The following is a 26100-nucleotide window of genomic DNA, read 5'->3' on the forward strand; positions in this document are numbered from 1 at the left end:
CTAGAAGAAAATATAGGCAGAACATGCTTTGGGCTTCCCTGGTGGCACACTGGTTAAGAATCCACCTGCCAATGCAGGGGACACGGGTTTGAGCCCTGGTCCGGGAAGATCCCACATGTTGCGGAGCAACTAAGCCCGTGCGCCAAAACTACTGAGCCTGCGCTCTAGAGCCCGCGAGCCACAACTACTGTAGCCTGCTTGCCTAGAGCCCATGCTCCACAACAAGAGAAGCCACCGCAATGAGAAGGCCGCACAACAGAACAAAGACTAGGCCCCGCTTGCCACAACTAAAGAAAGCCTGCGTGCAGCAACAAAGACCCAATGCAGCCATAAATTAATTAATTAATTAATTATTTTAAAAGAACATGCTTTGACATAAATCATAGCACTATTTTCTTGTGTCCATCTCCTAGAGTAATGGAAACAAAAGCAAAAATAAACAAATGGGATCTAATTAAACATAAACGCTTTTGCACAGCAAAGGAAATCATAAACAAAACAAAAAGACAACAGACAGACTGGAAGAAAATATTTGCAAATGATGCAACCAACAAGGGCTTAATTTGCAAAATATACAAAACAGTATATACATATATAAACAGTTTATACAGCTCATTATCAAAAAAAAAAAAAACCAATCAAAAAATGGGCAGAAGACCTAAACAGACATTTCTCCAAAAAAGACATACAGATGGCCAACAAGCACGTGAAAAGATGCTCAATATTGCTAATTATTAAGAGACATGCAAATCAAAACTACAGTGAGGTACCACTTCGCACCAGTCAGAATGACCATTAAAAAGCCTACAAATAACAAACGCTGGAGAGGGTGTAGAGAAAAGGGAACCCTCCTACACTGTTGGTGGGAATGTAAATTGGTAACAGCCACTATGGAGAAGAGTATGGAGGTTCCTTAAAAAACTAAAAATAGAGTTGCCATACGATCTAGCAATCTCACTCGTGGGCACATACCCAGAAAAGATGAAAACTCTAATTTAAAAAGATGCATGCGGGCTTCCCTGGTGGCGCAGTGGTTAAGAATCCACCTACCAATGCAGGGGACACGGGTTCGAGCCCTGGTCTGGGAAGATCCCACATGCCGTGGAGCAACTAAGCCCGTGCGCCACGACTACTGAGCCTGCGCTCTAGAGCCCATGAGCCACAACTACTGAGCCCGCAAGCCTAGAGCCCGTGCTCCACAACAAGAGAAGCCACCGCCAATAAGAAGCCCGCGCACTGGAATGAAGAGTAGGCCCTGCTCGCTGCAACTAGAGAAAGCCCATGCACAGCAACGGAGACCCAACGCAGCCAAAAATAAATAAATAAATTTATTAAAAAAACAAAAAAAGATACATGCACCCCAATGTTCACAGCAGCACTATTTACAAGAGTCAAGACATGGAAACAACCTAAATGTCTATTGAAAGATGAATGGCTACAAAAGATGTGGTACATACATACAATAGAGTATTACTCAGCCATAAGAAAGAACGAAATAATGCCATTTGCAGCAACACGGATGGACCTGGAGATTATCATACCAAGTGAAGTAAGTCAGACAAAGACAAATATTATATGCTTTTACTTATATGTGGTAAAAAATATATATACAAATGAACTTATTTACAAAACAGAAACAGACTCACAGACATAGAAAACAAACTTATGGTTACCACAGGGGAAAGGGGGAAGGGAGGAATACACTGGGAATGTGAGATTAACATACACACACTACTATATATAAAATAAACAAGGATGTACTGTTTAGTACAGGGAACTATAGTCAGTATCTTATAAAAACCAATAATGGGAAAGAATCTGAAAAAGAATATATGTGTGTGTGTGTGTGTGTGTGTGTCTGTGCATGTATATACATATACATATAAAAGTATAAAACTGACTTTGTTGCACACCTGAAACAATGTAAATCAACTATACTTCAATAAAAATAAATTAAAAAAAATAAAAACAGGTGGTAAGTTAGAGAAATTGATTACTATAAATCCAGAAATATCTTAGGGTGGAAAGTGTAGTTAAAATGTTTTACTAGTCTAAGTGTACAATTTACCCCACAGCAGAAATCATTATGAGAATGTTTCAATAAAAACATTTTAAAAATGAAAATATGTATGTATTTATACATATATTTTTTATTTTATAGCTATTTCATATATATATACTGAGGCTAATACCCCTTTATTAGTCACTTTTTCCAGAATTTTTATGGCTAGTTCTGTGTCTTTCCCACATTATGATCAGCTTGATTACACTGAAACATTCTATTGGTATTTTCATTAGTATCAGCATAAATTTATACATTTATTCACTAAAGAACATTTATATGTATCCAAGAACAGGTTATAGCATTCATTTATTCAAGTCCTTTTACATCGATCAATAGCATTTCAAAGTTTCTTCATAGATAGAGATCTTATACTTTACAAAAATCTTTGTTTCTAGGTATGTTCTCCTTTTCTTTTAAACTTTTTCTGTGTAAAAGAGTTTTTTCCACTATAATTTCTAACTGGCTATCATCTGAATATTGATTTTTGTACATAATCTTTCCTATCTTGTATAACTTTCAGTCAACTCCTTGTGTAGAAACAATAATATATCAGTAACAAAAACTGCAATTTGGCCTCCTCCCTTCTAATTTTTACACCACTTATTTCTTAATTTTGTTTTTTGTGTTACAGTATGCCTAGAACAATGATAAATAGTGGTAATAGTGTGGTCATCTTTATTTACTTTGTTCCCGGCTCTAATAAAATGCTCTAGTATTCCACCATTAAACAGGACATTGGCTTTTCATTTGAGACTTTCACACTTCGCCTTTTCCTTTAATAAAGAGTCGTTTTAAAAATTACAAATAATCTAATATGGTCAAAAATAATTCATCAATTGGAATTTACTTATTTAGCCATTCATTTAAGATTTTCCAGTTTGGGTCACCTGGGTTGTTTACAATTTTTCAAAATTACAAATAATGCTGCACAGTGTATCACTGTGCCTAAGAAAGTCGTTTTAAGTTTTTCTGAATTCAGACTTCCTCTGAAAAGACATCTACGCTGAGAACTACCAGAACAAAGAGCGTTTGTGCTTCACTTTGTTGAATACACTTCTCTCTTTACTACTCTGGACTGTGCAGTGTTTTTCAGCCTTGGTCCTTAAGCGCATTCCGGCTGGCTCTTGTTGTGAGGAGCCATGTTCCAGCTTCGCCTGGAAAATCAGGGGTCGGAGGATGTGGCTGTGGCTCCTGGGCCCGGGGCCTGCACGAGAGGCTGTTCCGCCCCAAAGTGCCTGGTCTATCAACCCAGAGCAGCTAATCACGGAAGCAGCCCCACAGAGGTGTGTGCCCCTGCTCTGCAGCCTCTGAGTTTCCAACATTACATGAAAAATTAGTGGGGAAATTTCATCTTACTCCCTTGTTAAAAATATGCTGTTACTAAGTTAAACTGTTTAAAATCCACCGATATAATACCAGTTTGCCATTTCATCTCAGAGAATTCTTGTTTCCTTGCTGAAAATTTCCCCATACTCCCTGAAGACAATCAATTCCTTGATGCAATATCAATCAGTCTTATTTGTTTCCTGGTTCAATATGAGCAGAAACAGCCTGACCAAATTTCTTGAGGAAAAATCATTTGTCATTATCCCATTAATTATTATAAAATGTAGGAAGCTAGCCTGAGAAGTGGGCAAAGCTCATACTCCTTTACCCTCTCTCCTGGCCCCGAATGCCCTGTCCAACCCGAGTACCAAAAAGGTGTAAAGTGGGTCTATACCAGCTTGGGCCAGCTGCTCAGAGGCAGCAGATCCAGGAGAAAAAGGGCACCACATCCTTGACTTCAGATATATGGGGACAATGGTAGAGCCACAGGGCATAAATTAATCCAGAAACAGTATCCTGGAGTCCAGGCAGGAGAGGACGGAGACGAACAGAGGGAGGAACAGGAGGACAGAACCCCTCTTTGGTCAGTAACTACTGTTGTAGAGACGAATGGAATATTTAAGAGTCAGGAGGAAAGAAGGAATCAGATAAGCAACTTGGCAGCTCTGGAGAGAGCTTATGAAGACTGATGCCCAAGAGCCATGAAAGACAGCTCTGTTCTTTTTTTTTTTTTTTTTAAGTTGAGCTAAAATTAACATAACAAAAAGGTTATCATTTTAACCATTATAAAGTGTACAATTCAGTGGTCTTTAGTATATTCACAATGTTATGCAACTGTCACCACTATCTAATTCCAGAACATTTCTCTCACCTCCAAAAGAAACCCTACACCTACTGACCCCATTCCCTAGATCTGCGGCTCCTAGCAACCACTAATCTACTTTGTCTCTATAGATTTCCCTATTTGGGACATTTCATACAAATATAATCATATAATATGTGGCCTTTTGTGTATGACTTCTTTTATTTAGCATAATGTTTTAATCTATGTCGTAGTATGTATCAGTACTTCATTCCTTTTCATGGCTGAATCATATTCTACTGTCTATTCTTTTTTTTTTTTTTTTTTAATTCATTAATTAATTAATTTTTTTGGCTGTGTTGGGTCTTCGTTTCTGTGCGAGGGCTTTCTCTAGTTGCGGCAAGCGGGGGCCACTCTTCATCGCGGTGCGCGGGCCTCTCACTATCGCGGCCTCTCTTGTTGCGGAGCACAAGCTCCAGACGCGCAGGCTCAGTAGTTGTGGCTCACGGGCCTAGTTGCTCCGCGGCATGTGGGATCTTCCCAGACCAGGGCTCGAACCCGTGTCCCCTGCATTAGCAGGCAGATTCTCAACCACTGCGCCACCAGGGAAGCCCCTACTGTCTATTCTTAAATACACAACATGTATTTCTGAAACCCACTAGCACAGCAGAAAGCAAGAGCTACACTCAGTTCTCATTGGTGTGGGTGCTCCCTGAGAACTGATGGAATGAAGCTGACAATACTTTTCACGATTCTGTTCATAGTTTTAACTTTGATGATCCTGGATCAAGCTCTTTGGCTGTAAATTCACAGCAATTCTGTGAGTAACTTGGGACTACCAAAATCTTGCGTTTAAACATCAGGAGCCAACCTAAGCAGCATGTTGCACAAAAAAGCCTTTATTAACAAAGCCAGGGAAATACTGGCCCAGGCTCAGAAAGGAGACTGGCAGGAAGAGGCAGGAAAAGAAACAAATCATGCTGAATGAGGCTGTTCCTGCTTGAGATCCTGTTAAAACTACTAGGTGACTTTGGAGAGTTACATGAAGCTGAAAAGCTGCTTATCCGGAGGACTGATCAATTCAGCAATAATTAAAATCTTTGTGTGGCGGAGTGGGTTTATCCTGTCCACCAGTTCTCACGGGAAAGGCCAATCAGCCCAGCCCCACGTATCCATTAAGCAAACGAAGGGTGTAGCCTGCATCCGCAAGATAAGTGCTATGTGCTTTCCAAAGGCCAACATTTAGGTGTCTAATATGGTTTCTTACTAAGTCAACAGGAAGATGATAAAGGCAGCAAAGGTCTATGAATAGAGCCGCACTGTGATCAAGTATGACACCTGGTGGCTGACGAAGAAGAGAAATAAATACTTCCACTCTTCAAAGATGTCACATCATAAAATGCAACAGAAAATAACGAGATGCCATTTTTTGACCCTCAAATTAGTAAATTATTTTTTTCTTAGATCGTGATATGTGTCAGGGACGATTCTGGAGAAGAATAAAGGTGATAAACTGGTACCACCTTTCTACAGGGCAAGTAAACTCTGCTATCAGAAACCTAAAACCTAGAATTTCACATTCCCTTTAAGTCAGTAATTCCGCTCCTAAGTTTATCTTAATGAAGTTATCACAGATGTGTGCCCAGATTTAACTCCCAATATGTTCATCATGGAACTGCTTATAATAGCAAGAAATGGGAAACTATGTAAACATTCAGAAATAGAACAGTAGTTCATAAATTAGGATGCATCCATATATTTAAATATCTTTTGCTACATATTAAACAGGAAAAGAGGTACATCATTTATTGTTTGCAAGAAAAGAACACATTTTAAATAAATATTTCGGTTTATAAGGAAAAAAAGAGTCCCCTACAAAAATATACCACGCCGTAAGCAAGGCAGTCTCTGAGGGAGTACAATTATGGTGGAACTTTCATTTTCTACCTAGTTCCTTCCGTGTTGAAAGCAAATTGAACCAATCCATTTTTTAATTTAGGTGGAAAAATCCCCAGAGCTGGCCGGCCGGAAAACACAGGAGTTGACTACAATGGTATTTCAGGACACCAAAGAGAAGACAAGAACCTTCTGTGCCCCACCATCCAGAGCACGGAAAGCCAGAGCCCTCGAGTCACTGCCGGTGCCCTACTGTCAGGAGCTGCTGACGAGCCCATCACCCACAGAGGCTGTTTCAAACCTTCACACTCTTTTAAAGTTCCCTTCCCCACTCCTGCCCGCTTCACTCTCAGCAGAGGACCCCACGTTCCATGTGTCTCAGGGAGAGAGAGACCAGGCCACCAGGCGAGAGCACTGGCATCTCCAGGTGTCTCCTCCCGCTCTCCCTCGGACACAGCGACACCTCACCGCCACTAGTGAAGTCGCGGAGAGATGTTCTCACCCGGCCTTTACTGCGACTTCACGCCACTGTCCCAGGGTCAGTGAAGGAAAGGACCGCAAAATCCATTTGGATGCAACCAGGAGCTCAATCCCGACATTATCTCAAATGAATCAGAGGAGGGGTGGGAAAGGAGCCAGATGGCAGGTGACTGTGGAGCGAAGAGGAAGCGCCACCTCAGCTTCTTCATGAAAAGATGGGGAAAGTACAAATACATATATGCATTTTTCAGTGGGGATAGCAAGCACAGATGACTTTATTTTTCACGACAAAATTAACATACGGTAAACCGTACATATTCAAAATGTATAAGTTTTAACATGTGAATGTTAAAACCCGTGAAACCATCACCGCATTCAAGATAATGAACATCTGCATCACCCCCAAAGTTTCCTCCTGCCCCTTTATTTCTCCCTCCCACCACTCCTTACTTCAGGGGGTGCATGAGGACAGAAGCCTGAGTTTGTCCAACTTCCTCCTTTCCCTCTGATCTTCACTGAACTGACTGGGTTCAGACCCCCGTCCTCCACCCCAGAATATGGCAATAGCCCCGATCTCCGTTCCATCCCTCTTGCTCACCGACAACCCCTAATCCTGTCCCTACACACAACTCCCCCTGTTTAGATTAAGGTCAAGTCCAAGATCCTAACATGACCCTCAGGGCCCTTCAGGATCTGGATCGTACCTACCCTTCAAGCCTTATTTCCTGCTCAGCTCCCACAAAACTCAAACACCTGCCAGGTACCAAATATGCTATGCTCCCCAAATCCTTTCCAGTGTCTTCACAAACTGTTTTCTTGGTGTGGAACAAACAACCCTAGACCCTCCCGGCCCTAGGAAACTCCTATCCATCCTTCTAGAATCTAGACAAGTGATTCTCAACCAGGGGCTATTTTGCCCTTCAAGGGACATTTAGAAATGTCTGGAGACATTTTTGTTTGTCACAATGCTGACATCAGTAGAGGAAATGCTACTGACATCTAGTGGGTAGAGACCAGGGCTGCTGCTAAACGTCCTACAATGCACAGGACGGCCCCTACAACAAAGAATTTTACCCAGTCCAAAATGCCAGCAGTGAAGAGGCAGAGAAGCCCTCATCTAGATGCCATTTTCTGTGAATACCTCCCCGGCCTGCCCCCCACAATGAGTGCCAAGCTCTGTCGTCAGGTCTACCCTAATACCCCAAATATACCTCGATTTTAGCATTTATCTCACTGTGTGATAAGTTCTGATTTATTTTTCTCTCTGCCATCTTTTTCATCTGTATATCTCCAGTGTGTAACAAAAGATTTCATTCACTGTTCTGTAATTTTAAATAACTTATATTTAATAATGAATGAAAAAGAGAGAGGAGAGAAAGAGGCACTTATTCTCTTGACTCTACCACAAAAATCCATTAAAAATTACTGCAAAACATTTTTGCTGCAAAAACATTAGAAAATACAGATAAGGAAGAAGAAAAAAACAAATAGAAAAGCAATCTTTTGAATAGGCAGAGGCACCATCTAAAGATGGAAGAGGTAAACTCCACAAAGCAAATCCAAGAACTCTGAAAGGCGGCGCTAGGAGTTTTGCAGTACGAATCCCGACATGTACTCACTACTTACTTGAGAACAGCAATCTCTTGAACGGTTATGGCCCTTTTATCTTTGGTTCCCATGTAGGAGAATATGTTTGGCTTGACTCTGATAAGACAAAAACAAAATCATCTGAAGTCATGTACCATTAGGAAATCATGCTTCTCATAATTTAAGATTTAAAATAAATACACTTAAAATCATAACGGAATAAGAGAAGAGTAAGGACAAACTTTATTTTAAAAATATACCCAGGAAAACATAAATTAGTGTGCAAGCTAAGAAAGTAAATGATGCCTGAACAATTGTAAAGCAATTATACTCCAATAAAGGTGTTTAAAAAAAAAAAAAATGATGCCTGAACAACCCCCTCCTTAGCTGTGTGTGACTATTTTTTATTTTTTATTTTTAATTTAATTGTTGGCTGCATTGGGTCTTCGTTGCTGCGCGCAGGCTTTCTCTAGTTGCAGCGAGTGGGGGCTGCTCTTTGTGGCGGCGCACGGGCTTCTCATTGCGGTGGCTTCTCTTGTTGCGGAGCACGGGCTCTAGGCACGCAGGCTCAGTAGTTGCGGCTCACGGGCTCTAGAGCGCAGGCTCAGTAGTTGTGGCGCATGGGCTTAGTTGCTCCGCGGCATGTGGGATCTTCCCGGACCAGAGCTCGAACCCACGTCCCCTGCACTGGCAGGCAGATTCTTAACCACTTCACCACCAGGGAAGTCCAGCTGTGTGTGACTCAGAACGTTTGTACTAGCCAGCAACAGAGAAGGAAGTAATGCACTTCCTGTTGATTACATGCAATTCATTAATTACATAACTGTGAAGGTAAAGAAAAATCCATTCTAGATGTATCACGTACCACTTCAAAAATTTTATACCTTCAATTTCAAAAAAGTTAACAGTAATGTGAATTTTCCATAAATACATGCTATTTCTTGTATAAAAGCCAAATGCTAAAACAAGGATCGGAATAGTTTTAATATGAAGATATAAATAAGCCAGTTAACCAAGAACAATTTTATAAAAACTGCTCCACACGAACAGGAGAGAAACGGGAAAAATTTCTTGAACTCTGAGCAATCCCAGCTCCAGATCTCAGAGGAGCTCCCTCCCCAACTGGCTCCTCTCCCGGGTTCAGGTACAGACAAGGAATCAGAGAGAGCTAGCAACTAGGGTAAAGTAAAATGCTACTTCAAATGGTACTGTGTCCTATGGACTAAATTGTGCTCCCTTAAAATTCCTATGTTGAGGCTGTGACAGCCAGTACCTCAGAACGCAAGTGTATTTGGAGACAGAGCCTTTAAAGAGGTGATTATGTTACAATGAGGCCCTAATCCAATTAGACTCGTGTCCTGATATAAGGAGAGGAAACGTAGACACACAGAGAGACTCCAGGACACAGACACACTCAGAGGGAAGACCATGAGAGAACACAGAGGAGGTGGCCACCTGCAAGCCAAGGAGAGGCCTCAGAGAAAAACAAACCTGCCAACACCGAGCTTGGGGCTTCCAGCCTTCGGACTGCGGGAAAATGAATGTCTCTTATTTAAGACACCCAGTCCGTGGTATCTTGTCAAGGCAGCCATAGCAAACTAACACACTGTGTGTTGTCTTTCAACTGGGTTAAATATACATCAGAAAGCAAATTTCCATGCATACCGATTTGCTATGGTACCTGTACCCATTTCCAAAAATAAAATGGCACCTGGCTCATCCTCAGAGACCCAAACTCTACTATATTTGCATTCCTGTGAGAAAATCTGACTGGTCTCAGGTTTCCAGTCTAGTCTATCTCCTGGAGTTAAGAGCTTATGGTTTAGTAGCAGACCTCTGCAACCACGTCAAAGTGTAGGCTTTCAGGGAAGAAAGTTAATTTTTATTTTCAGCTGGGTGAACTAGTAACTCTCAACTATATGTAAACCACTTACTTATAGAATTTTCATTTTGAATCACTGGCAATATGCAAGGAGGTTAAAAAAAATTAATTCAACTGTTGTCTAAGAAAACTATAATTGGGAATTCCCTGGCGGTCCAGTGGTTAGGACTCGGCGCTTTCACTGCTGTGGCCCGGGTTCAATCCCTGGTCGGGGAACTAGGATCCTGCAAGTCACACAGTGCAGCCAAAAAAAAAACCCCCCAAAACAAACAAACAAACAAACAAAAAAACCCACTATAATTAGGAGGCACATTTGCTACCTATTTGCCTATTTTCCCACTCCTTTTTCATCAGCATGGAAAGAGGAAAATACACTTCTGTGTTTTGATTTTGTATGGGCAGAAGAACAAAATACTAACCTTAAATATTTAGACAGTAGATTAATAGCATCCATGGTGTCTTTGTTTTCCTTGTACAGTACGAAGTGGCAGTAACTTCCCCTAGATTTTGGCCAAGAATGTTTTCTTGGATCTTAAAAAAAGAAAAAAATTAACTATTATATACACCATAATAAAAGTTAGCTGAGTTCTTATGAAACCCCACAAGATCATTTTTGCTAGAGAACCTTTGAGAGAGAAATCAGATCTAGTCTGACAAGAAATATGGGTTAAGTGGTTATACCTTGTGGTCTACAGTTATTAAACTTTCTGTGATTGGATACTTATCTGTCTGTATTTAAAATCAAAATCGAGAAATGCAGGTGGTGTGATAAATGACTAAACCTAACCAGCAATCTTCACACAGAGAAACACAGAGGGGTCCACCATTCCCCAGTGGCTTCCTTTACAAGCATGTGTCTGAAAGGGGGCCGCCTGGTCCTCCAGAACGTATGCAGGCCAGAGGGAGACAGCAGCCATGGCGGAGCCTACAAGCCTTGCCTCATCTCCCCAGTCAGGTGTTCGCACAACAGGCTGGATGCCTCAGCAGGGTTGGGGATAAAGCTTGTGAGGAGCTGCCTCAGCGACAAGTTTAGATTTTCCAAAGGCCACTTCCATCACAGAAGTTTAGCGAACACTAGATGGTTTACAAAGGTCTACTGGACAGAGAGAGCAGCTGGCATTCAATACCTAATTGTCATTCTTGGGGGAAGAGGAGACTTTAAAAATTAAGTCAGGTTAAAAATATTAACTTCTGAGCCACTGTTACTTCGATTGCTCAACGTTTTAGAAACTGGCAAACATTTCGAGACTTTGGAAAATCTGACTTTTAAAAACTGTTCTTCCAAACGAACATTAAAATTACACTACAATCTAGAAACATATGTTTAAACAACATTAAGATTTCGACTTCAGTTGCCCAAAGAGTGTTCTGAAAAATCAACTTTGGGAAAAATGTGTAAGCCACAACTGCACGTCTCAGATGTTGTACAACAATGTTTGTGAGTCTTGTGTGACACAAAGCTGCAGCTGTTATTTGAACGCATCTAATTCAGTTGATTTCTGTAACTCTATGAAAGAAAGACTGTGAAAAAATATTTCATATAATCCCCAGAAGTCTTCTTCTTTTAAAAATGTTCCTTTGTCTTTGTCCCTTCAGCATGAACTCATGAATCCTTCATCTTCAAAGACATAAGAAACTTCTGATACTAAAGTTACTTGTACACCTGCCTTTGTCAAGGCAAAAAGCACTGCTTCATAGGTTAGGGATATAAGCTACAATGTACAGAACAAACTGACCAATAAGCTGTCTTGGAAAACTGCCATAGCATGTACGCTTAAAGTATTACAGAAAAAGCACTGCAAGTATTTCTTGGGCTCTTGATGTGAATTCCTCACAACTCATCCTCAGAAAATTGTGAACAGGGATATTATTTTTGGTTTTCCTTCCAGCTCCCTACATTTAAGCAAAATTGTCTATACTTAGCACCTGTGACAAAAATCATTGGCATTTCATTTTATCTACATGAAACGCCAACCGCTCTTACCTGCTGCAGTTCTGACCTCTGTCCAAATGCACAGCATAAAGAGCACAAGAGAGCAGTATTTAATTTATAATAATATTAAAGTGCTTTAGAAGTGAACATGCAAATGATCGCATGGAAAGTTTCTACTGAGGACTCCTACAGCGCCTGGTGGTTATGTGGTGGGTTAACAGCCATTTAGACGTTAACAATGGAATGTCGCAGAGGCAAACAGTGAACAAGCAGAAAACTCACCGACAGGTCCAGGCCTCCCTGTCTCAATCCCCTCACAGTGGCCTGTCCACTCACCCTCAAAAGCTGCACTGTCTGTGCCCACAGGATGTAGCAAAAGGTGTAAGACTGTATGCAAAATGCCTCCCCATCCAGAGATTTGTTTTCTTAAATATGGGAGGACGTGTACCAAAACGCTATTTGTGATTATCTTTCGGTTGTGAGACTGCAAGTAATGACTGTTTTTCATTGTGCTTTTCTGTGTTTTATGAGTTTCCTGCACTGATTTTTTTATTTGAAAAAAATGCAAAAAATTATTATGGAAAACAGTTCTCAAACTGATAGATTAAAACAGATTTAAGAGACTTACCCACCGAATGCAATGTTCTGACCTTGTTTGTATCATGATTTAAACAAGACATCTGTATGCAAAAGGCATTTCTGAGACAATCAGAGAAAAACTGAACATGCACTGGGTATGAGATATTAAGAAATTATTGTTGATTTTGTGGGGATGTGATAATGATTTAGGGTTTTAGTTCTTATCTGTCAGATACATACTGAAGTATTTACGAGTGAAATGAAGTACTATGTAGAATTTTCTTTAAAAACACTCCAACAAAGGAAAAAAAAGTGGGAGGAACAGATCAAACAAAACAACAGAACGTTAATAATACTGAAGATGGTTGATGGGTACACAGGGGTTCAGCATACTACTTCCTTTATTTGTCTGCATGTTTGAAAATGTCCATAATAAAAAGCTTTAAAAATATTTGTGATAAAAGTTGATGAAGTGTAGCTACATTTTCCTCTAACTACCCTTTCAGTATGTTCAAAATTAACTATAGTGGCAAGAAATAAATGAAACCACAAGACCAAAAACTAAACGCTATTACACCTTAAGAGAAACCATGACAACTGATATGAGTTTGGCTCACAAGCATGCATCTTTTATTAGCAAATCCAAGCAGTGAGCATGCATTCAATTATCTCCTCTGCAAGTAACAGACATAAGGATTCTTTTTCCAAGTGCACTCAGTACACAAACTAGTAATAAGCATATGCATTGATTAACTGGGAATGTTTTGAATAATGGACAATCGGTGAGTCTCAACTTATTTTGGGGAATTTGTTTGACTTCATAAAACTCCAAATCCTTGGAATGCTAGGTAGCATAGATGGTAGCTTTATAATTTAAGTGAATTTAAAATAACTTTCAAACATTTTGAGACACTCTGATTTAAAATATGAACGCAAAGAATTCTCAGGCTAGGAAGCAATCTTCTGATGGTCTAATATGGCAGCCCCAGGAGAGGAGAAACAGAAACCAGATAAAAAAAGAAAACGACATTCAGGAAGATTCCTGTATTGAGCACAGAGATCCTCATGAATAAAGAAGGAAAAATGTTTGTAGCTCGAGAAAGATGACAGGATGGGTAGCATGCAGAACATTCTTTCCTTCTTATTCAAGTCCATTCCCCCTGCTGCACCCCTGCACACCCACCCTGCGGCTTCCTCGGGGTTCTGCTCCAGCCATCATCAGCCCCCTCCCTCTCCACTGGCTCTTTCCCGGCAGCATATCAGTATGCTCAGGGCTCTGGATTTTAAAAGTCAAACCTACGTCTCCCTCTCCTTAACCATGTTCCTTTCCTTTCTCCTCCTCTTTACGGTGTATTTATCGTCTTCCATTCTCAACCTACTGTGTAAACTGGTTTCCAATCATTCCACTAAAACTGTTCTGGCAAAGACACTGATGATCTCCATATTGCTAAAAATTGGTGGACATATTTCAGAGTTCCAACCTTGATGGAACTGTCTGTAATATTTTCCACAGCTAACCACTCTATCATTGAAATCCCCTCTTCCTATGGATTGCATAACACCAGGCTCTCACAGAAACTTAACTTTGTATCTGTCTGGCTCTTCTTCCTGAGTCTCTGTGGACTCCTCCATCCAAGTATGCCTCCTGAAAACCATTCATTTCGCACAGTATGGAGAATCTACATATTACATGCCACAAAAAATTTTTTTAACTTAAATCTTTAAGAAGGTTTTTGAGGATGTATACTATCTATCTCAAAATATAAGTTAATTTACCTGAGTATATGGTTTATGATAATTATGATATTTTCAGAAGAATACCATATGTATGGCTTTAGTAGGTAAATCAATGTGCCCTGTCTATCAGACTGGATTAACACACAAAATAACATCTGAGTTAAAACAGTTGGTAATTTGTGTTTGGCCACCATGATTTAGAATCTACCACACCTGTGTTTTAGGATGCATGGCCCTATCTGAGGTAAAGAATGTTGCAAATCTGCTAGGACTTCCCTGATGGCGCAGTGGTTAAGAATCCGCCTGCCAATACAAGGGACATGGATTCAAGACCTGCTCCAGGAAGATCCCACATGCCGCGGAGCACCTAAGCCCGTGTGCCACAACTACTGATCCTGCGCTCTAGAGCCGGCGAGCCACAACTACTGAGCCCGCGTGCCACAACTACTGAAGCCCGCACGCCTAGAGCCTGTGCTCCGCAACGAGAGAAGCCACCGCAGTGAGAAGCCCACGAACCGCAATGAAGAGTAGCCCCCCACTTGCCGCAACTAGAGAAAGCCTGCGCACAGCAACTAAGACCCAATGCAGGGACTTCCCTAGTGGTGCAGTGGTTAAGAATCCGCCTGCCAATGCAGGGGACACGGATTCAAGCCCTGCTCCGGGAAGATCCCACATGCCATGGAGCAACTAAGCCCGTGCGCCACAGCTGCTAAGCCTGCGCTCTAGAGCCCGTGAGCCACAACTACTGAGCCCGCATGCCACAACTACTGAAGCCCACGTGCATAGAGCCCGTGCTCCGCAACAAAGAGAAGCCACCGCAATGAGAAGTTCGCACACCGCAACAAAGAGTAGCCCCTGCTCGCCTCAACTAGAGAAAGCCCACGCACAGCAACAAAGACCCAACACAGCCAAAAACAAAATAAATTAATTAATTTTAAAAAAGACCGAAATGCAGCCAAAAATAAATAAAATTAAAAACTTAAAAAAAAAAAAGATTAAAAAACAATGTTGGAAATCTGGTAGATAATGCATGACCCACCAGTAACAATTTATGTCAGGGTTTGGTAGTGAGGGAGCTCTAAAAACATTCTATCTTAGCTTTGCAATGAAACTTTAAAAGCTAATCCACTCAAATGCTTCGCGAGGTGGCCCAGGAGGATGAGCTGTCACTGGTACTGCATTCTGTTTGCAGAGGCACCAACAGCCCTCTTCAGGCACCAGCTCTCCCTATTTTCTGAATGCTGCTTACTTTAGACCACTCCCCGTGTGCAGGGGTGCGGGGGGGCCAGATCTGCAGAAGACGCGCATAGGCTCCCAGGTGCCCATCTGGGTCCATGAGGAGGCGGGCGGGAACACACAGATGGCAGAGCTCTAGTCTATCTCTGACTAAACGCCACAGCCCCTCGAACCCCGGAGGTCGAGATCTCCGTCCAAGCACTGATTCAAGTGGACCTGCCTTCATGCTTCTTTTGCAGTGAGAAATTCATACTTTACTGAAGATGTGAGAAGGGAAATGGGTTGGGGGGGCGGTGTTCATGTCACAGAGCTCAGCACCTCCCTTGGAAAACAAGGAAATTTTTTATTTGGAAAAAAAAGAAAGGTGGGTGTGGAATAAGCACAGAAAATGCAGATAAAGACAGAACACGAGAGATATGGAACCACTCACTTGAGGGGGCAACTGTACTGGCCACCTTGGCCTGCAAATGCCAACATCACAAAAATGCTTAGGTCATCCTCTAAGATAAAACAATCATTTCCAAGAAGTAACCAGCCAAAAAAATAGAAAAAAAAAATTGCCTTTTCCAATCTGCTTCCTCGTGACCAGTTGTCAGAATGAGACCCTGCCTCTTCCTCTTGCCTTTGCAAGAAGGTAGCTGACCAACGAGGACTACCTCTCTATAAGGAACACCTCCCTAGCAGCCCTTCTCAACCTGGGCTCCTCGAGAGAATGAAGACTGAATGCACCAAGGCATCTGCTTTATGTAGGAAGTCACCTTCTCTCCTCCACAGCTAGATGAGTTGCCAGCTACATGCCAATTGTGGGAGAACAGAAAAATACAGCCATTCACATCATTTCCTACTGGGCTTAATTTGCCTGGACAACCGTGGCTGCAGAAAAGCTGTCAAGGTTACATTTTATTCTATGACTCAGACATCAAAGAAACATCTAGTACCCAAGCCATTAGACTGTGGATTGAGAAATGATTAACAATTTGTGCCCTCCATCATTATAGGTCACGATAAAAATAAAAATAATTAGCAAAATTTCTATCTTATCAAATAAGGTACAACAAAATAAGTACTGAATTCCAACTCAGACCTATGCTGGGGCCTAGGACTGTGTTGTCTAATATAGCAGATACAACCCATATGTGGGTACTGATCCCTTGAAATGTGATTGGTCCAAATTGACATTGTCATAAATATAAATATACACTGAATTTGAATGGTTTAGCATCAATAACATAGAATATTTAATATACAATTTTTCATGAATTATATGCTGGAATTATAACTTTTTGTGTATATTTGTTTAAATAAATTAACAAAGTTAATTAAAAAACAAAAACAACAACCAAAAAAAAACGTTGTGCCCTCAAGCAGTCCCAGAACACTTCATCTCACTGCCCTTTCTGGTATCTGCTGAGAAGTGACGTCCGGCCTCCATCCCCTCCTCCCCACGGCTCAAGGTTTCTCACTTCTATGTCACTAACCAGACTTACTGATTTGATGACATGACTTTCTCAGGCACAGCTAAACCTTATTTCTGCTCCCATTTTTCTCACACCCTCTCCTTTCATCACTAGAACCATAGTTAGAGACAATTAAGGCTTCATCCACTCACAGCATTAACCTAAGAGAATACTGACAAAGCGCTGATGCCTTGAACGCTCTTTTGTTATATAACAATCATCGAGTTTTACTCCAACAAATATACCTAGAAATAACTCTTCACTAACAGGTGTCATCAATGGTAGGGGAGAAGGTGAGGAAACAATTTTTCCTTCTGTAATTCTCATTAAAATTTTATCTGCTGATTTGACAGGTAAAAGAAGAAAAATTACCCAATTTTTCTTAAGGTTATGTGCAAATAGAAATCTTCATGGCTGGAGAAAACAGAACATAAATATCAACAGGATGCACTGACAACACACCCATTTCAAATGAATGCTACTCAGGGAAAGATGGGCTTGGGCGAGGGGTGGTTTTCTATATATTCCACGTTTTTTATGTGTAGTGAAGAAGGTACTCACGGTTGGAAAGCAGCAGCACTTTGAACAGAGGGACTTTGCAGAATATGCCACTAGGATAGGTGACAGCAGTTTCTGTTCATCTGACAGCTTTCTTACCTCCATTAAGAGCACAGAATGAGCCATATCCTTCCGTTTTCTTCTTGAATTGCCACTCAGCCTGCTCTGCTCTTCAGGGAACATGTCAAATTCCTAAGACTCTCTCTCAGGCACCACTATCATTTCAGCAAATCCGTACTCACATATAAGACCTACTGTCCCCTTACCAGACACAGTCTGCAGGATTGCTCTGGCATCTGAAATGCATCTGAAATTCACCTTCTTTGAAGGAATGACATGATCAATATCCTTCTCTGAACAACCGCAAAATGACCCTTGAACGTGAACAGGCAGAGAGAAGGAGGAGACGGAAGAAATGCCGAGTCACTAGCATACTTACTTGCCAGAGCCTTCTTTCCAGCTGCGTGATAGGCTACAATATATTTCTTCCCCTCTCTATCTTCTGTTTTTGTTTCTAATCCTGGAAACAGAGATTTAATCGCTTGATGGATGACGGTTCTTTTCTCTTTGGTGTCCTCAATAACCTATTAAAAACACAGATAATGATACTACTAATTTGACAAACATTAAATAAGGAAATAATACTAAGGAATTAGTAAAAACACTACTCATCTTAATAATGATGTGAAGTAACCAAAGCACAGGGGTATGATTTCAGAAGTCTTTTTTTTTTAATTAATTTTTTTTTAATTGAAGTATAGTTGATTTACAATGTTTCAGGTGTACAGCAAAGTGATTCAGTTATACATATATATATATTCTTTTTCAGATTCTTTTCCATTATGGTTTATGACAAGATATTGAATATAATTCCCTGTGCTATACAGTAGGTCCTTGTTGTTTATCTATTTTATATACAGTAGTGTGTATCTTTTAATCCCAAATTCCTAATTTACCCTCCCTCCCCCCTTTCCCCTTTGGTAACCATAAGTTTGTTCTCTATGTCTGTGAGTCTGCTTCTATTTTGTAAATAAGTTCATTTGTATCATATTTTAGACTCCACATATAAATGATATCACATTGTATGTCTTTCACTGTCTTACTTCATTTAATATGATCATCTCTAGGTCCATCCATGTTGCTGCAAATGGCATTATTTCATTCTTTTTTATGCTGAGTAATATTCCATCGTACATATGTACCACATCTTCTTTACCCATTCATCTTTCAATGGACATTTAGGTTGCTTTCCTATCAGAAATCTTTTAGAGCTTCACAATATTGCAAATCCTAAGGGCCCATTTGGGACTTCCCTGGTAGTGCAGTGGTTAAGAATCCACGTGCCAATGCAGGGGACACGGATTTGATCCCTGGTCCAGGAAGATCCCACATGCCATGGAGCAACTAAGCCCGTGCGCCACAACCACTGAGGCTGCACCCTAGAGCCAGCGAGCCACAACTACTGAAGCCCGCGTACCTAGATCCTGTGCTCCGAGACGAGAGCCACTGCAACGAGAAGCCCATGAACCACAACATAGAGCAGCCCCTGCTCGCCGCAAGGAGAGAAAGCGTGCGTGCAGCAGTGAAGACCCAATGCAGTCAAAAAAAAAAAAAAAGAGCCCGTTTATTGAGCTTGTACAGCTGCCAGGCACTGTACCAATCACCTCACAATCACTGTCTTACTTAATCCCAATCAGCTCCCTATCATGCCACCAGTATATACTTAAGAGATGAGGAAAGTGAGCCTGAGAGAAGTTAAGGAATGTGTCTAAGATTATATAGCTGTAGGCTGGCAGAGCCAGATTTGAAATTCAGGCTGTCTGACTCCAGAGCCACCCATCACAGACACTCCCCCTCAGGGACTCGGCTGAACAATGAATACCTCAGGGCTCACAGATGGAAAAGCAGGTAAGCTGGGTCTTTGGGGATGTCAGAAACTCAATTCCCCAGATAGTCAAGTCTACTACTGCCTCCAATGAATCCTGTTCTATACTGAGTAACTTTATGATGACATTCTAGTACATCTGTTCCCAAAAAAGAAAAGTCTACACCAAGAAAATGTAAACTTATTAGTTACACAACTGTTTTTCAATTTCTGAGCATGTCTTACACTGAGAAATACATTTCATACTTGGAATCAATAGCCAGCAATATGTATGTGTTTGCTCCTTATTAAAAATCTAACAAAAATTTACAGAACAGTATTTATCCTTACGATGTGCAATACACTGTTACTTTCTATTTTATTTTATTACATTTTAAAAATGTTGGTGAACAAGAGCTGGTTCTTTAAAAGGGTAAACAAAAATCGACAAACCTCTGGCCACACTCACCGAATAAACAAAATGAGAAATGAAAGAGGAGAAATAACAACCAAAACCATAGAAATACAGAAAACCTTAAGAGAATACTATGAACAATTATATGCCAACAAATTCACCAACCTAGAAGAAATGGACAAGTTTCTAGAAACATACAGCCCACCAAAACTGAATCAAGAAGAAATAGATAATTTGAACAGACCAATCACTAGAAGTAAAATAGAATCTGTAATAAAAAAACTCCCTGCAAACAAAGGTCCAGGACCAGATGGCTTCACCGGGGAATTCTACCAAACATACAAAGAACAACTCATACCGATCCTTCTAAAACTCTTCCAAAAGACTGAGGAGGAGGGAACACTCCCAAAGTCATTCTATGAAGCCACCATCACCCCATACCAAAACCAGACATAGTCACTATCAAAAAAAATATCTGTGATGCAAAAATTCTTAACAAAATATTAGCAAACTGAATCCAACAACAAATAAAAAAGATTATATACCATGATCAAGTTGGAGTCATCCCAGGGTCACAAGGATGGTTCAACCTATGCAAATAAATCAATGTGAGGGACTTTCCATTGTAGGGGACACAGGTCGATCCCTAATTGGGGAACTAAGATTCCACATGCCACATGGTGCAACCAAAAAAAAAATTCAATGTGACATCAACAAATGAAAAGACAAAAACCACATGATCATCTCAATAGATGCAGAAAAAGCATTTGATAAAATTCAACATCCATTCATGATGAAAACTCTTATCAAAGTGGGTATAGAGGGAACAAAGCTGAACATAATAAAAGCTATTTATGACAAACCCACAGCCAACCTAAAACTCAAAAGTGAAAAGCTGAAAGCCTACCCACTAAAATCTGGAACAAGGATGCCCACTCTCACCACTTCTATCCAACATAGTAATGGAAATCCTAGCCACAGCAATCAGACAAGAAAAAGAAATAAAAGGTATCCAAATTGGAAGGGAAGGGGTAAAACTGTCATTATATGCAGATGACATGATTTTATATACAGACAACCCTAAAGACTCCATACAAAAACTACTAGAACTGATAAATGAATTCAGCAAGGTAGCAGGATACAAGATTAACATACAGAAATCAGTTGCATTTCTTTACACTAACAATAAAATATCAGAAAGGGAAAGCAAAAAGACTATCCTTTTAAAAATCGCATAAAAAAAACCCCAAAAAACTGGGAATTCCCTGGCAGTCCAGTAGTTAGGACTCAGTGCTTTCACTGCCATGGTCCCAGGTTCAATTCCCGGTCAGGGAACTTAGATCCTACAAGCTGCACAGTGCAGTGAAAAAAAAAAAACACTGAGGAATAAACCTGACCAACAAGGTAAAAGCCTTACATGCTGAGAACTATAAAACACTGATAAAGGAAACCGAAGATGATTCAAAGAAATGGAAAGATATCCCATGTTCTTGGACTGGAAGAATTAATATTGTTAAAAATGGCCATACTACCCAAAGCAATCTATAGATTTAATGTGATCTCTATCAAATTACCCATGACATTTTTCACAGCACTAGAATAAATAATCCTAAAACTTATATGGAACCATATAAGACGCAAAATTTCCAAAGGAATTCCAAGGAGAAAGAACAAAGCTGGAGGCATAACCCTCCCAGACTTCAAACAATATTACAAAGCTACAGTAAAACAGTGTGGTATTGGCACAAAAACAGACGCATGGATGAATGGAACAAAATAGAGAGTCCAGAAATAAACCCACACACCTATGGCTAATTAATCTTTGACAAAAGAGGCAAGAATATACAATGGGAAAAAGTCTCTTCAGCAAGTGGTGCTGGTAAAGCTGGAGAGCCGCATGTAAATCAACAAAGTTAGAACACTCCCTCACGCCATACACAAAAATAAACTCAAAATGGCTTAAAGACTTAAATATAAGACTTGACACCATAAAGCTAGAAGAGAACATAGGCAAAACATTCTCTGACATAAATCGTAGCAATGTTTTCTTAGGTCAGTCTCCCAAGCCAATACATATAAAAGCAAAAATAAACAAATAGGATCTGATCAAACTTGTAAGCTTTTGCACAGCAAAGAAAACAAAAATGAAAAAACAACCTACCAACTGGGAGAAAATATATGCAAATGATGTGACTAACAACGGATTAATTTCAAAAATACACAAACAGCTCATATAGCTCAATATCAAAAAAAAAAACCCCAAACAACCTAGTCAAAAAATGGGCAGAAGGGGCTTCCCTGGTGGCGTGGTGGTTGAGAGTCTGCCTGCCAATGCAGGGGACATGGGTTCGAGCCCTGGTCTGGGAAGATCCCACATGCCGTGGAGCAACTAGGCCCGTGAGCCACCATTACTGAGCCTGCGCGTCTGGAGCCTGTGCTCCGCAACAAGAGAGGCCGCGATGGTGAGAGGCCCGCGCACCGCGATGAAGAGAGTGGCCCCCGCTTGCCACAACTGGAGAGGGCCCTCGCGCAGAAACGAAGACCCAACACAGCCATACATACATACATACATAAATAAAATTAAAAAAAAAAAAAAAAAAATGGGCAGAAGACCTAAACAGACATTTCTCCAAAGAAGGTAATACAGATGGCCAACAGGCATATGAAAAGATGCTCAACAATGTTAATTACTAGAGAAATGCAAACCAAAACCACAATGAGGTACCACCTCACACCGGTCAGAAGGGCCATCATTAAAAAGTCTACAAATAAATGCTGGAGAGGGTGTGGAGGAAAGGGAACACTTTGACACTGTTGGTGGGAATGTAAATTGGTGAAGCCACTATGGAAAACAGTCTGAAGGTTCCTCAAAAAACTAAAAATAGAATTGCCATATGATCCAGCAATCCCACTCCTGGGCATATATTCAGACAAAACTATAATTTGAAAAGACACATGCACCTTAATGTTCACAACAGCACTATTCGCAATAGCAAAGACATGGAAACAACCATAATGTCCACTGACAGATGAATGGATAAAGACGATGTGGTACATATAATATATACAAGGTAATACTACTGAGCCATAAAAAAGAAGGAAATAATGCCATTTGCAGTAACATGGATGGACCTAGGGATTATCATACTAAGTGAAGTAAGTCAGACAGAGAAAGACAAATACCATATGATATCACTTATATGTGCAGTCTAAAATATGATACAAATGAAAAACTTATTTACAAAACAGAAACAGACTCACAGACATACAGAACAAACTTACGGTGACCAAAGAAGAAAGGGGATGGGGGAGGAATAAATTAGGAGTTTGGGATTAACAGATACAAACTACCATATATAAAGTACATAAACAACTAGGTCCTACTATATAGCACAGGGAACTATCAAGATATTCAATATCTTGTAATAAACCCTAATGGAAAAGATTATGAAAAAAGAAAAAAAATATATATATATAAACTGAATCACTTTGCTGTACACCAGAAACTAACACAACACTGTAAATCAACTATACTTCAGTTAAAAGAAAATGTTGGTTAAGATACACTGAATTGATTTCATGACCCACTGATGGACTGCAACCTGCAAGCTAAGAAGATGTAATATAACTACTACCAGGTAAACCTAACACTATTCTAGCAAAATAAAAAATGTAAAAGAAAAGTACACGGGCTTCCCTGGTGGCGCAGTGGTTGAGAATCTGCCTGCTAATGCAGGGGACACGGGTTCGAGCCCTGGTCTGGGAAGATCCCACATGCCACGGAGCAGCTGGGCCCGTGAGCCACAACTACTGAGCCTGCGCGTCTGGAGCCTGTGCCCCGCGACGGGAGGGGCCGCGATAGTGAAAGGCCCGCGCACCGCGATGAAGAGCGGTCCCCGCACCGCGATGAAGAGTGGCCCCCACTTGCCTCAACTAGAGAAAGCCCTCGCATGAACCGAAGACCCAACACAGCCAAAAATAAAAAAAATAAAAATAAATAAATAAAGTAGCTACAAAGCAGGGTTCTTAAAAAAAAAAAAAAAAAAAAAAAAAGAAAAGTACACTATAATTATAGATGAGTGACATTTTCATATCAAAAAGTGAGCCAGGGAATTCCCTGGCGGTCCAGTGGTCAGGATACTGTGCTCCCACTGCTGGGGGCCTGGGTTCAATCCCTGGTGGGGGAACTAAGATCCCACAAGCGGCACAGCGCAGCACGTGCCCCCCCCCCCAAAAAAAGTGAGTCTAGATCTAGAATTCACTGAAAGCAATGAGCTGGAATCATAGTTAGTGTGTATGAGTGAATACATATTCAGACCTCAAAAATTCAGAAAGTCCATCCTCCTGTTTTTTAGATGAGGACACTTGCCCATGGTTAATACTCTTTAATGTAAAAGCTTTCAATAGATGGCATAACTATAATTTTTAAGGTGACAGTAAATCTTGCCATCTCTGTAGGAAAAGTGTATTATGCGACTAAGATATGTAACTGCATCGCACAAGCAAGGGAAGCCTGGATCATCCTCCTAGACTGCTCTCAAAACCAATTCTTAGGAATTTTCTCCTTGGCATTGCTGGACATTTTGTCTATGAGTAAAGTCAGTAACTAAAGATCCCTAAAATTTTAACAGTACATATTTTTGAGAAATTTTGGTGGGGAGAAGAGGAGATGAGGGATGGAGGCAAATAATAAATTCTGAAAAGTTACAGTAAACTCTTTTTACCTGGGAGCAATGGAAGGAGAAATTTCAAACAACCCCAAATCCAGCAAGTCGTCAAAATATAGTACAAAATGAATTTAATAAACTTTAAATTCTAATAATCTTGTGCTTCAAGATTCTTAAAATCTTGTAACATATTTGCTTTGCTATAGAGATCACCTAGAGCTGCTCTGTCCCATATGGTAATCACTAGCCTCACGTAGCAACTGAGCACTTGAAATGTGGCTAGTCTGAGTAGATGTGTGCTACCAGTATAAAATAACACTGGATTCTGAAGACTTAGTAGGAAAAAAAGAAAGTAAAACATGTCACTAGTAATTTTTTAAATACTGATTACATATTGAAATATTTTGGGTAAATAAAATACACTGTCAAAATTATTTGCCTGTTTGTTTTTACTTTTACATTTTTTTGAAGATTTAAAATTAAAAACATGGCTTGCATCACAGTTCCACTGGACAGGGCACTTCCCTGGCCATCCAGTGGTTGAGACTCTGCGCTTCCAACGCAGGGGGCACAGCTTCGATCCCTGGTCAGGGAACTAAGATCCCACATGCCATGCGGCACAGCCAAAAAAACAAAACAAAACAAACAAAAACAAACAACCAAACAAAAACAAAAAAAATCCACCACAATTCCACTGGACAGCATTAATCGAGAACAAAATTTTCATAATGAAAAGCTTTTTAAAAGGCATTTACTGTTCTATTTAGTAGCTGAGCTCTCTTTTTGTTGAATAGCAGAAGTAGACTCAAGATGAGCAAAGCAACACTCCCTTACCTCCTTCCCCCAATTCCTCCCCCTCCCAGAGTCCAATCTGAGACCAGGAGGCCTTTGGAGCCAGGGCCTCCCTATCAGGACCACTGTCAGGCTGAGATAGTCCTTTGCAGCAGACACTGTGTGATATAACATTCACTCTGCAGTTCTAAACAACAGGTTTCTTTGTTGATTTGTGGTCACATAAAAAATTTTTTAAGCAGAAACATAACCTTTTTTTTTTTTTTTGGGCCATAGCTTATCTGGATACTGGTTATCTGCCACTGATAAAAACATTTTTAGTGCAATGCACTTTTAGATCAAATAGGGCAAAGCCATTCTTTTGTTAACTACTTTAATTTTTCCAAAAGACATTTATTAACATCCATCCAACAAGAAGCAATTAAAACCCTGGGGACTTCCCTGGTGGTCCAGTGGGTAAGATTCCGCGCTCCCAACGTAGGGGGTCAGAGTTCGACCCCTGGCTGGAGAAGTAGATCCCGCATGCATGCCACAACTAAGAAGTCCACATGCGGCAACTACAGATCCCGCATGCCGCAACTAATAAGTCCACACGCGGCAACTACAGATCCCGCATGCCGCAACTAAGAACCGGTGCAGCCAAAATAAATAAAAAAATAAAATAAAACCCTAAAAAACCATTTCATATGTTTTTGTGCTACTTACCTCGATGGCAACACTGGTTTCCTTATTTTTAAAAAGCTGGAGCTCTTCTAAACGCTGCTTTTCTTCAGCTGTTAAAACCGTAAATACATCTTCTGAAGGATCCTTTAAAATAACCATGA

General features: G+C 40.5%; 1 protein-coding gene across 4 annotated transcripts in view; it reads right to left on the minus strand.

Annotated features, from left to right (window-relative positions):
- PUS7 (pseudouridine synthase 7) overlaps window positions 1-26100 on the minus strand; it is a 62688-nt gene that overhangs the window by 21243 nt on the left and 15345 nt on the right. For all 4 annotated transcript variants that reach the window (XM_036863817.1, XM_036863818.1, XM_036863816.1 and 1 more), the window contains exons 4-7: window positions 25982-26083; window positions 17978-18122; window positions 10458-10569; window positions 8196-8273 (exon numbers count right to left, since the gene is read on the minus strand). In XM_036863817.1, coding sequence (XP_036719712.1) covers window positions 8196-8273; window positions 10458-10569; window positions 17978-18122; window positions 25982-26083 — 437 coding nt within the window. The remainder of the gene's footprint in view (window positions 1-8195; window positions 8274-10457; window positions 10570-17977; window positions 18123-25981; window positions 26084-26100) is intronic.

The sequence above is a fragment of the Balaenoptera musculus genome, chromosome 9, assembly GCF_009873245.2.
Source record: "Balaenoptera musculus isolate JJ_BM4_2016_0621 chromosome 9, mBalMus1.pri.v3, whole genome shotgun sequence".
Lineage (NCBI taxonomy): Eukaryota > Metazoa > Chordata > Mammalia > Artiodactyla > Balaenopteridae > Balaenoptera > Balaenoptera musculus.